The sequence below is a fragment of the Accipiter gentilis genome, chromosome 24 (genome assembly GCF_929443795.1).
Source record: "Accipiter gentilis chromosome 24, bAccGen1.1, whole genome shotgun sequence".
Classification (NCBI taxonomy): Eukaryota; Metazoa; Chordata; class Aves; order Accipitriformes; family Accipitridae; genus Astur; species Astur gentilis.
The window spans coordinates 6943702-6956179 of NC_064903.1; the positions used below are offsets into that span (position 1 = coordinate 6943702).

Sequence of the window (12478 nt, forward strand, 5' to 3'; positions counted from 1 at the left end):
TGCACATCAAACCACCTAATCACCCTCTTCAAGCAATGCTGTCCAGTGCATACAAGAAACCTTAATCCTTCCTCCAAGATTTTTCAAGAAGTGAAATTAGAAAGATGACATTTGCCAGAGCTCTGCCCTTCAAGATTACTATAGATAGAATCAGAACAGGCCCTCTTATTATTCCCTCAGAAAGTTTGAAATTTAACTTAATCTTTTCACATCTTTATTTAACAACACATTTAAAAGACTGATGAAGAGCAAAGTTTGACTGAAACATACTGAGCAATAAGAATACTACAATAGTATGCAAATTCTTCTATCTCACTGACTTGTCACTGATACTTCACTGTTTGCAAAGAAATTCAAACCCATTACTTAAGAGTAGTAAGACTGACTACACAGTTTAGTAACTGGTAGTCTACCCCTCCTTACCATTGTTACTGTGCCAGACTAATAGGTATTGCATTTATTTACTACAATTACTTTAGAATTCTGTCAAGTTAAACATAATATTGACATTTAAATAATAAAAACAAAACAATTTAGAAAAACACTAGGTTTAAAAGGCAAGCATTCCACTACTAAAACTATGGCTTTTTCAGAACTTATTAGAAAAGCAGGTTTAGGCAGGTATCAGTATAAAAAAAAATTCTTAGTCTTAATTCCATCTCACAGTTCCCACTTGATGACACTGCAGGTATGTACAAGTATTTACTAATATAACTGGAACAAGGCATACCTTTGTGGAACTGCTTTCAGTAATTTTTGCTAGCTGCCAAAGGATTACATAATGAGTACACTGCAGTGCATGAATAACAATCTGAAATCAAAAGGAAGAAACACATTAGATGACAAAGCCCAATAAAAGACAAGCTATTTACTGTTGTACCTAAAGGACACATTTTAACTACAGACCTGTTCTGGCATGTCTCCATTTTCAATGCCAGTTTTCAATAACTTGTAGTTGCAGCCAAACAAGTCCCATCTTGATAGATCATGAGCACTGGAAGCATTAGAAATGAAGCAAAGATGTAATTTAACACCATTTCTGCAACCTGATGTTAACAACTACTAAAAGCTTTACTGGTCGGTCAAACAAACAAACAAATTTTTTAAAAAAACAAACACCCCACAAATACATCCCCCCCGCCCCCCCCAACACCAAACAAAACCCCCAACACCACCAGAAAAAAAACCTGAAGCAACCCCCCCAATTTCCATTTTGTATACATTTCTTCATATATTCAATATGCGTCATGTTCTGCACAACTCTCATTCAAACTAAACACTCCAAGTTACACTAAAAAAACCACAAAACCAACCCGCCCCAAACCCTGACAGATGTTTGCAGAAGCCTACTTACTTGTGAAAAGCAGTGATTCTCTTCAGTGTTGACAAGACTTGATATGCATCATCTTCATCAGGTTCTTCCCCCTATTTAATAATCATATAGTAAGATATCCCAAGCAATGTATGCTAAGCAAACTAGGGAAGTTGATTTAAAAAAACCAACAAACCAACCAACCCCCTCCCCCCAAAAAAACCAAAAACCCCCACAAAACAACAACAACAAAAAACTAACTAAAAACCCACTGAGCCTTGAAACAGGCACACACCCCCCCCCCCCCCCCCCCCAACCAACAACAACCAGGGGAGGGAGGAGAGAACCGCATCTAAATGAATTATCAATGACACATTTGTTTTCGGTAGAGTTAAAGAGTTAAGAGAGAGTGTAGCAGTTTATGTTTAGAAATAGCAGCATGAGGAGGAAGGGGGGGGGGGGGGGGGGGGGAGGAGGGACAAGGGGAAAAAAAAGAAAAAAGTCTAAGATAAGGATAGTGGAATACAATGTATTATGTAGGTGCTTCCATATTCTCTGAAGAATCCAGCAGAGGCCACTGTCAGACAATAGATACTGGACTAGATGGGCCACAGGTCAGTACCTCAATCTTACTTTAATCACAGAAAAAAAATCTCAGAGAGAGGTAAGGGAAATGTTTTGTTCTAATTTTCCCACAAGTTCTAACAAACTTGCATTTGGAGAAAAAAAAAAAAGTAGTAAAAACAAAAGGGTCCAAAAAGTAACTATTTCAGTACATAGGATGAACTATCTAAGGTCACAGAAACTCCTCAGTGTATCAGACATACTGCAAGTCCAACACATTTTACTGTTCTGTAATTGCACAACCTTATCAAAGCACTATGGATTTCAACACGTCTACCAGAGTATTTGCCATTTTCCTTCAAGCCAACCATCTGACATTTCATTTCCTTGCTTCATCTCTCATTCTTTGCCTCACAAAGGAGGAAATAAATGGATTACTAGGCATATTTCTTACATAGTCCACATATGTCTACGTTTCTGGAGTGGAGTCCTAGTTCAGGCCAATAAGCAAGAGGAACAGGAGCAAAGCTTGATAAAATAAGTCTACATCTGAGAAGTGTGGAGAATAAAGTCATCAGAAAGACACTTCCCATGCTCGTTATCACAGATCAGGAGAAGGAGGAACAAGTTTTGTCTGAATGTCTGAAATCCTACAGAGTGAATTTAAATACTGTACCAGAAAATTCTCACTCTTCAGATTAGCACAGTGTGGGAACAAAGTGATTTTAAAACTATTAACTGCATCTGCTTGCATTCAGGAAGGGAGGAGGAGTGTCTTCTAGAGACTGATATTTAAACAACAGCAACATGCAATCACATGCAAGACTAGCAACATTAGTACATCTGAGGAGAATCCTAGTGGAATTACAATGCTACATCTTTCAAAAACATGAGCTTCAAAATGTAAACGTGAAAAGTTTACATGATTTCATACTTTATCTGAAATTTCTCTCAAATTCTCAAAACACGCTTGTCAAAAGGAGATTAAAATTAAAGACTCACTGTCCCAATACAAAAGAACAGTCCGAGTTCACATAATTACAGCAATGATACTGTTGTGTTATTGTGCTCGACTTAACAGTTTTGAAAGTCAGAGGGAAGTTCCCATCGCTAACTTACTGACTTGCATAGGAAGGCAGAAAAACATACTGGAAATATTTACAGGGGCAGGAAAAGTTGATCCTGCACATTAAAATACCTCTTGCAGGAAGTCTTCAAGAAGTCGATTAAACTTGTCTGCCAATTCATCTATTAACTGACTTCTTGCAATGTCAACCCTGTTGAAGATTGTGAATTCTTCATTACAGAGAGCGTGGTATGTTTTTGAGCAGGCTTCCAAAACATCTATATCTGTGTGCTTCTCCACAATATCCCGAATTTGTCGCAGTAAGGCATCCAAATGCTACAAGAGAGATGGAAAAAACCAAACGTAGTCATACATATATAAACACACGCTTATTCGTAATAAACCTTGAGGAATTTTAAAATATAAATTCCATTTATTACTTTTGTAATTATGATACAGAACACAAAACACTTCTAGAAAGCTGGTGAAGCATCTGAGTAAATTAATCTATTTAGCAAAAATTAAGTAGGAGTTTCTCAAAGGCTAAAGATTCAATGCATTTTAAAGTCATTAAGAATTTGCAATTGTTGGTATGGTTTTATCCAACACTTGAATTTGCAATGACAACTGTACAACACAGAAGCATTTATCTCCCACTCACACAAACGTTTACACATGGTCTCAAAAGCTGTACAATTGAAGATTTAGTTTCATAACACTCAAGTGTCAGCACTGAAACCAACTTCGGTTGTTCTTATATGCCTCCACTCAACCCAGGTTGCTCACTGCTGCTCTATCGTTGCTAGTCTATGCTGTCACCTAAACATTTTATTACTTTTTTTGACCCTAACGATTTCCAGCTACTTCCTTCACAATACAACAAGATAGTGCATCTGAGAAGGAGAAAGTAAAGATGAGAACAGCTTATACCAACTTCACCACCGTAGCAGATAAAATGAGAGCAGTAACTATGTAATTTGTGATCTGGTAGTCTTCCCCTTTTTCATGCAATGAAGATGGTGGTTTATTAGTTTCAGTGAACAGAAAAAGAAAACTTATCAAGCTATTTCTACAAGCTTTATTTGCAAGCAGCATACCTCAAACATGATCATAACTCAACAATAAATGCTCTCGCATAAAGTTCATTTAACTGGCAAGATTCTTTCTTACAAACTCCCCACACAGGCCTTGGAAAACTAAAACTTTCAGTATCTCTAAGAATGGCAGTCAGTCACAGCTCTGAAGTCCAAGTCTCACTCTCAATAAGGGTTATGATAAATAAAGTCTCACTTACACAAAAAAACACACCTACAATGGTGACTGAAATTGCAGTGACTAAGTCTAAATTCTGTTTTTTCTCCTTTTGTGTTAAGTGTTATTGAATGTTACCTTACCTTTTCTAATCGCCCTGTTGTATAAATTTCCAAATCAAAGTACTGTGGTAACTGCAGTAAGTTGGTGACTTTTTCTGCATCTACAGAATACTGTAAAATTGACAAGGAAAAAAGTTGAAATGAAAAAGTCTTGAACAACACAATTTGTTACAGAGCAAATATTAATAAAGACTAATAAGAAAAAATTAAGACTTGTGCCAGCTATACAGTTAGTTACAGAAACTGTATTTGTTAACATTTCAACAACAGTCCATCAGCAAGAGATAGAATTAAACCTACCTTTGCTAGCAACTGAGGAAGTGCCACTGCAAAAAGTTCAGTAATTTTTGTCCTGTCATCCAACTGAGTTTTCTTTTCCTTTGCTGTCAGCACCTAAAATATTGGTATTGTGAAGATTTTACAACTAATAGTTCTGGTGCAAAGTTTCATTATCATTAATGAAATGACAATTAGGTACACAGACCTTCTAATATCACTGTAAAAAATCAATGTAAAAAAAATGGGGGGGAGGGAGAGGGGGCAATAAAAAAAACCAGTGAGGGTTCAAAAAAATGCAATTTAAAGTTACACCTAATACTATTGAGATTATCTTGTAAACAGAATTGACAATGTAGAACAAAAGGTTTACCTTCCCTGCAACAAAATACCACCATCAAAATGCTTTTTCTTGACAATCAAAGAACAGCAAATGTTTCAGTTTACTTAGGATTTGTAACGATATTTACTCAATTCATATGTCAATCTGATCTTCATAAAATTTTTCAATCTGTACCTAAACAGGTTCCTTACCAAAAGCTGCACCAGTCTTGAAAGCAGTTCCCTTCCCTGCTTCATGCCCCAGTAAAAGAGGGCTGCCTAAACTCTATATAATCAGAGAAAAGCCAACTGGTGGGACTGCCCTCCTTCCAAAGAGTCTATGAAGTACATTCCCTTCCCACATTTTGCTCTTTCAAATTGGAAATAGTTTTAGCTTTCCCAAACACTGTTTTTTGTTGTCCTTTCCAACCAATACTTCTTTCAAAATCTATTTTGTATTACCTTTAATAGCAAAACCAAATGTAGCCCAAACAGTATTAAGCACGTGCCAAATTCCAGAAAAAGTGAACTAGACAGGTTAGTCAGATACTGGAAGCTGCAGAGACTGAAGCTGAACTTCTGAATTCAGTCCCTTCAGCAGCAACAGCCTACAACCTTTTCCTTCTTCCCACACTGCGCCCACATAGCCATTCCCACATCTCTAGAGGAGTAGTTTTTTTGCTTCCTACCCTTTTCCCTGTTCCTCTTCCCACAGGAGGATGACATTCAGCTGCTTGCCGAATTGTACAAAGCATTATTTCAATCAGTGCGCTTTCCTGTCTATCCGTTAAAGCTGAAATTTAAGAAACAGATGTTAACACACAGCTTGATTTTTCATTTTCCACCACTATTAGTATCTAAGGATCAAAATATGCATATTTTTTAAAAGAAAAAAAGACAGGCATTTAGGCCAATAGCTCATTTCCAGGGTGGGTGTGGCACAGGGGATAGAGAAGATAAGCACCTTACAAAACAACACAAGAAAATATTTAAAATTAAGGGAATATCACTGGATGAGTCACAGGACAGGATGAAACAAATACCAAAGTTTTATCGTAGTTTTAGTTCTTTTTCATTTTTTAGAGGTCCATTTACTAGGACCTATGCATTACACAATTATGCTAGGGGCTTTGTTTGGTTTTACTGTCATTAAAGAAATTACAGTATTTTTCCATGGGGTAGTTTCAGCACTCAACAGATGAACCAGTTTCACAAGCAACTTAGTTTCCCTAATGCCAGAAGTCCAGCCTCAACCTGTGGAACAACAGGGCAACTGGACATAGCATGCTTATTCCCTCTCCTTTCTCCCTCTTCCCACCATTATTTTTCTGTGTCTCACTTCCATACAAGAAGTGATCTCTTTCTACTCTTCTTCATATTTTATAATTAGTATTAGTGGTTTATTGTAATCATGTAAAAATAGAGAATATTATGGGGACTCATAAATGTAAACATTTTATTTCCTTATAAACCGAGACGAACAGAAACTGCATAGCAATACAAAGAAAAAATCTACAAAAATCTCTTACGTTCTTCTCCATTGAGAGGCTCCTCCAACAGAAGACTGTTCATACATTCCCAGTCTTTCAAGAGATCTGTTGCACAGTCCCACATGCTGTCCACAAGATAGGCAGCATGTTCATGCAACTAAAATGAGAACAGGTTAAGTATTTTTCTTTATCAGCAATAAAGTTCATTACAGAACTTGCTATAACACAGGGTATTTTTCTCACTTGGCTCCTGTCTGTGGCAAAAAAACAGAGAAAAAGCTCTCTGGTTCAATAGAAGCCTCTTTTCCCCAATTAACTTAAAAAGATGAAACCAGACCAACTGGTACAAAGAGTAGTGCTACAAGATCTGTCAGAGGTCAGAGGATAGAGGGGTGGGGGTTGTGTGGGGTTTTTTTGTTAGTTTTGGTCTCTCCCCCTTTGTCGATCTCCTAAATCACAATTTTTTTCCACCTATATATTAGCATGAAGAATGAGGGAAGAATATTTGTCATAGTAAAGCTCACAGCCTGTCTCAACACTGTGTACTGGACAGATCCTTCAGATAACACAACTACACAAAACAGTCCTTCAACCTACAGGTTGCTCAATAGGAAAACCAGGACACATTCGTGGTTATTAACTAATGTGTGGGGAAAAGAAAAACAACAAATAAATTAAAAAAAATTAAAACACAACAAAAATCAAAAAACAAAACACACCGCAAAAATAAGGATATCCCTGAAACTCAACTTACTTCACTTTCCAAAAAGAAAAACACTAATGTCTTCACAAGATTAGCATTTGGACTTTGTCTTCCCCTCCTTTTAAGTATTCCATCATCTTCAGGATCTCTGCGGCTGAAAAGCCTAAAAAAAATAAATAAATATTTTGGGACAAGTTTCTTCTTCATTGCCTTTGCCACAGTCAATTCATATCAAGATACTGGTTTTTTTACAGACACACACTTAATACCTTGCTGCTTGGCTCCACATTCTATTTTGAAAGGAAGTAATTTAGGACAAGTATCATTTGAACAATTTCATATATGTCGAGTTGGTATTTTACTGACTGTTTCCAGTGGAATGTATAATTATAACAAAATACTTTACAAACATCAGTCATAATTGCAGGTGCTTGAGGTTCCATGCTCCTCTATAACAAATTACGTTTTCTGAACCTCCCGCACATGAGACTTAAAGCAGCAAAGAAATACTGGAAGAAGGTCTGAAAAGAATTAAATGGAAATTCTATTTTGTTTCCCTACACACCTGATGTGTTGAATCTCTCTCTCTCTCTTTTTTTTTTTTTTAAACTAGAAAAACACTTTATTAAATGGTCGTGTGAGCCAACTTGGCAGGGGGGAGGAACTACAAAAGGGAAAATACTCCTTAAGATGCAAGCACAAGTTTTAGGTACCAAACTACATGAGCATTTTAAGATGTTTCACAGAACACAGGAAGGACAGGAAAGGAGAAGACAGAGGAATGGTTTTATTATATTCCCTGTAGGTATAAGCTTTTAAAGCACAGCCTTCAAAATTACTCTCTATTTCCCATTCAGAAGAACTACAACAGTTCAAAAACTACAGCAGTGTTACATTTTCTGTAAGTTATTTCTTAAGGCCACTTCATTATTTAGTTTAAATTAATGAAAGGAAAAACTGATCAGAACTGCAGTATTAATGCACACACTAAAATCTACAGGAACAAGAAGTTAACTACCGTTTCTCCACCTTACTTTTTATAAAGAAATTCCCCTGCGGCAACAGCTACTGGCCGATGAGCTGAGTAAACCAGATGGTATACATTTTCACAGTCTTCTGCAGTCAGAACTTCTTCACTACTCCTAGGGGTGGGGATGGGAAGAAGGAAAGGAAAAAAAAAAGCTGAGTCAATATAAAGTATGAACTCTAGTGAGGGAGACGGAAATGAAGGAGAATCTAAACCTTTTCCTTCAATGTATCATCCTAAAACCTGAAACAAGATAGCTTAGTTCCAAAATCTTCCTAGACAAAAACTACTGATAAAGTATGAGCATTCGGTGGAAGGTTATACTCAAAAGTTCAACTATAGTGTAATGTTCCACATGTCCTGTATTTCTTCAGTTCAAATATTGCAGGATAGCTTCAAATTAGGAAGGCCAAATTCCGAGTTTCTAGCCTTTACACTTATTTAACTATGGTAGGTAAGTAACAGCACTGTTCTAGGCAGATTACTTTTGAAATTCCAACTTGTTCCAGCGTAAGATGTGTAGACATTTCTCTAGAGTTTGGATTATCTGAATTCTGTCAAGCTGCTGTCCTCACCCACAGGTATGAGAAAATACTTTTAAGTTTTAATATCTGTTGTAGGTCAGAAAAGAAGATACATATGTACTTACTGTAAAACAAGAGTGAGTAATTTTATTGCTTGGACTGCAACATCATATTCCTTGTCAAGAGTCATAGACACAATTCTATCCTAAGAACACAAAAGAAAGTATTTTCAAAGAGGAAAGAAGTGTAATACAACTTTAAAAAAATTCATATGTACTTAAAGATATGAAGTTACACTAACCTTGAACCGACTGGTGAAGAGTTCCAATTTGGAATTAAGCTCTTTATTATAGTAAAGCCCTTGCAAAGCTGTTAGGCATTTGAGTCTTACTTCCCCTTGCTAAAATAAAATTAAGAACTGGATTAAAAGTCAAGTATAGCATACAGATGTGATCTTCAAGTCATACAAGACAAGTTTCTTTTGCAGTCTGAACTAATGCAAAGACTAAGATTAAATGTTGCCAAGATATACTGTCAATAATCATGTTAATGACATAAGAGTATGTCCTTGTTTGTAACAAACCAATGAACAAACCAAAAAACGCCCATCACTGTCTCACTGCAGTTAGTATCTCTGTAAGTCAAAATACACTTGTTTCATTCTTTGAAGATGTACTGTAAGTGCTTGAGATATTACTAAGTAGAATTTACATGTTTCCTTTCACTTAAATTAAAACTGGTGATATCTGTATCAAGGACCATCTCTTGTTACATCAGAATTACCAAGTAGAAATACTCCTCCTGAAGTGCAAGATCTACATTAGCAGAGAACATGTTTTAAGGTATAGATACAGAAATACTTTTGAAAAGTCTAGGACAACTGGCTTCACGCAGTTTCTTATAACCCCACTGCCAGAGGTTATTGTTTTTTCATACCAAACCCATGAACAGCATAGCATGAGTGAGCATCCCTCATTTGTTTCACTTCAAATTCAATACCTTGAAGTCTCCAATGCAAGAGCTGAGACAGTGTGCTGCCTCAGCAATGAATCAATGAGTATTTGTAAACTCTATCTGTTGACCACTCCAAGCAGAGAATAATCTCAAACTGGTAGCTGGGAAGTAACAGCTTGAGGCACTCATCAGCACAAAAGGGGACTTTTCCCATGGTTTTCACAGCTAGCTGAGAATGCTAAAAAGTTTCTTAACTTGGCAAAACAGAGAAACTGTTAGGCTATATGACTGGATTATTCCATGTGAAATGCATTAATTTTAAACAGTTAAGTATTATAAAGTAGAAGCCAGTATCAGCAATAAATAAATAGAAAAAGCCACTTCCTTACAAATAACAGTTCCTTAAAAATCTTATATTCACTCTCTAAAACCGTTCAAACGATTCAACTCTATTTTATATATAAATGTTGAAATGCCCATGCTTCCGAGTCATAAGAAAAGCAGTGACTGATTAAAACAGGTAAGAGATCAGAACCTACTCTGGCAAGGTCAACCACCAAAACCATGGAGTTATGCTTCATGATTCCGTTCCTTTTCCTCAACGCAGCTTACCTTATCATGCATAGTCCACCCTACATATTTTAAGTAGCTGTCATTGAGAAAGGCATCACTGTACATCTTCATCCATATTCCAATCTCTTCAATACAGATAGCTCTTATTTCAGCAATTGCATCTCTGCGGAGAAAAGTGGGGCAATAGGATCAAACAGATGAATAATTAGAAATAACTTATCACCAGCTTCCCAAATAAATTAACGAAGCTACAAATTACTTACTAAGAGAAACTTACCGGTATCTATGCACAAAAACACCTTTAAATATTGCATTCATCATGTTTTCTATTTCATCCTGATTTTCCTGAAGCTGAAACAATGAACAGAGTACATAAACAGTGAGCAGCACTTTTACACTCAGATCAGATGGTGCCAAAGCTAGACAAACTACATTAAGTTAACATTTGCAAGTGTGGCCATTAAATCCTTTCCCAAAATATTCACAAACCTGTTTCACGGTACAATATGCTATTATTTAAGTAATTGTATATACCACAGCATACAAATTTTAGTAATTCTGACCACTGGAAAACTGTTCTTCAACTTTAACAAAGACATCTTAGGTTTCTGCAAGCTCCTCAAGTTATTTATAAGAAAACATGACTTAATTTTCTAGTAACTTTTTAAGCCCAATGTTCAGCCCAATTTTTAATATATTTACTATGTTTTTATGGACACATATTATTAGAAAAACACCCAAATCACGTGAACTGCATTACATGGAGTCTTTTCTGCACGCTAAAGAATGTGTATCTAAAAAGACAAGATACAGATGAAGAACACTGCAAATGACTACATGGGCAGCATATACTGTTTTGAATACCTCCTTCCTCCTCATCCATTACATAATTAGAAAGAAAAAAAATGCAGAAACTGATCAAGGTATTGCAGAAAAAATTAATTTAAGAATATGGAGCTGAAAAATAATGGAGGGAGGAGATAAATCCAGTCTCAGAGTAATAACGCAAGAGCAAGACATGCAAATGAGTTGAAAAATTATATGTGTTGTGTTTTAAAACACAGAAAATTGTATTTGCTTTTAAAGTGCAAGAAAGTCAGTTAAAGGACTGGAAAACAACTAAATATTGTCAGCAGACAAGCATATTCTTTCTGCAGTTTGAACTGTAAAGGTAGGACAAATTGAGACAATGTTAATGAGAATAGTCAAGGACTGAGGAAGTTGACATTTTGGTGGATCGGGGGGGGGGGACGGGACACAACCCCAAAAAACCCAAAACCAAAAAATCCACCCACCTACCACCAAAACCCCACAAAGAAACCACCAGAGATATACTGCCCAGATTGGGATGAGGGGAGCTGCACCCGCGGAGGAATGGGTACAAAAGGTGAAGGACCTCTCCTACAGATGTTTAGAAAAACAGCAAGAACGAACAACTTCCATAGCACCACAAGATTTGGGAATTTGTGGAAGAAAGGAAAAAAAACTATACGGAAATACTTAAGAAGAAAAAGATTAAGAAATCAAAATATTTAACATGTTCTGGGCCTAAATCTAACACTTGCCCACAGTAGCCTCTGAAGTAAGAAGAGGGGAGTGAAAATACAAAATATTAAAAAAGACGTGCAAAAAGAATCAAAGAATAAAGTGATTTTTAGTACTGGATAAGGCTGAGTTATAAATAAAACAAAACCTGAAATCAAACAGACAACTGAATGTTACTTCAAAGCCTACTTTCATTTAGTACAGGAAAAACAGAAAATCAAAACCAAAACTAGAAAAGCTGGTAAGAAATCCTAAGAGCTTATATACATAAGAGCAATTGAGATTGCAAGTGCTCACATCACTGCCTTTTCTGTGTGTCTATGTATTACTTATAATAGGACTGGTCCTGCACACATGTCTAGCACAACTACATTTAATGGTTGTTTACAGGATCAGTCTCAAATTGCAAGATCTTTTGTGAGATGAACAAAAGACAAAGTTGTTAGTTTATCTGAATTATCAAGTAAAAATGTTTTAACAGGTAACACCACAAAAGTTGAAGAGCAAAAGTGAGATGTTTCCTTTGATCATGAGAAGGTTGTTTGGTTTAGACATTAGAAATAAACAAACAAAAACCCCAAACACCAGTTCCCCCCAAAATAAAAACTTAAACCTGAATGAATTAGGGCTTTCAGCAAGACAGCACTGTCAGCAATGAATCAGCAAGTCCCTTTGACACAAAAAGAAAGAAAAAAGAAGTAGACTGCATTTTCAATTTTGATAGTGTGTTCTGTAGAAGAAAAAAACCTT

General features: G+C 36.2%; 1 protein-coding gene across 5 annotated transcripts in view; it reads right to left on the minus strand.

Moving 5' to 3' along the window:
• Positions 1-12478, minus strand: part of STAG2 (stromal antigen 2) — an 80965-nt gene that overhangs the window by 18478 nt on the left and 50009 nt on the right. For all 5 annotated transcript variants that reach the window (XM_049827295.1, XM_049827296.1, XM_049827293.1 and 2 more), the window contains exons 9-22: positions 10461-10534; positions 10223-10346; positions 8958-9056; positions 8782-8861; positions 8140-8247; positions 7157-7268; positions 6442-6559; positions 5602-5705; positions 4616-4708; positions 4337-4426; positions 3075-3278; positions 1355-1425; positions 907-994; positions 731-811 (exon numbers count right to left, since the gene is read on the minus strand). In XM_049827295.1, coding sequence (XP_049683252.1) covers positions 731-811; positions 907-994; positions 1355-1425; positions 3075-3278; positions 4337-4426; positions 4616-4708; positions 5602-5705; positions 6442-6559; positions 7157-7268; positions 8140-8247; positions 8782-8861; positions 8958-9056; positions 10223-10346; positions 10461-10534 — 1446 coding nt within the window. The remainder of the gene's footprint in view (positions 1-730; positions 812-906; positions 995-1354; positions 1426-3074; positions 3279-4336; positions 4427-4615; positions 4709-5601; positions 5706-6441; positions 6560-7156; positions 7269-8139; positions 8248-8781; positions 8862-8957; positions 9057-10222; positions 10347-10460; positions 10535-12478) is intronic.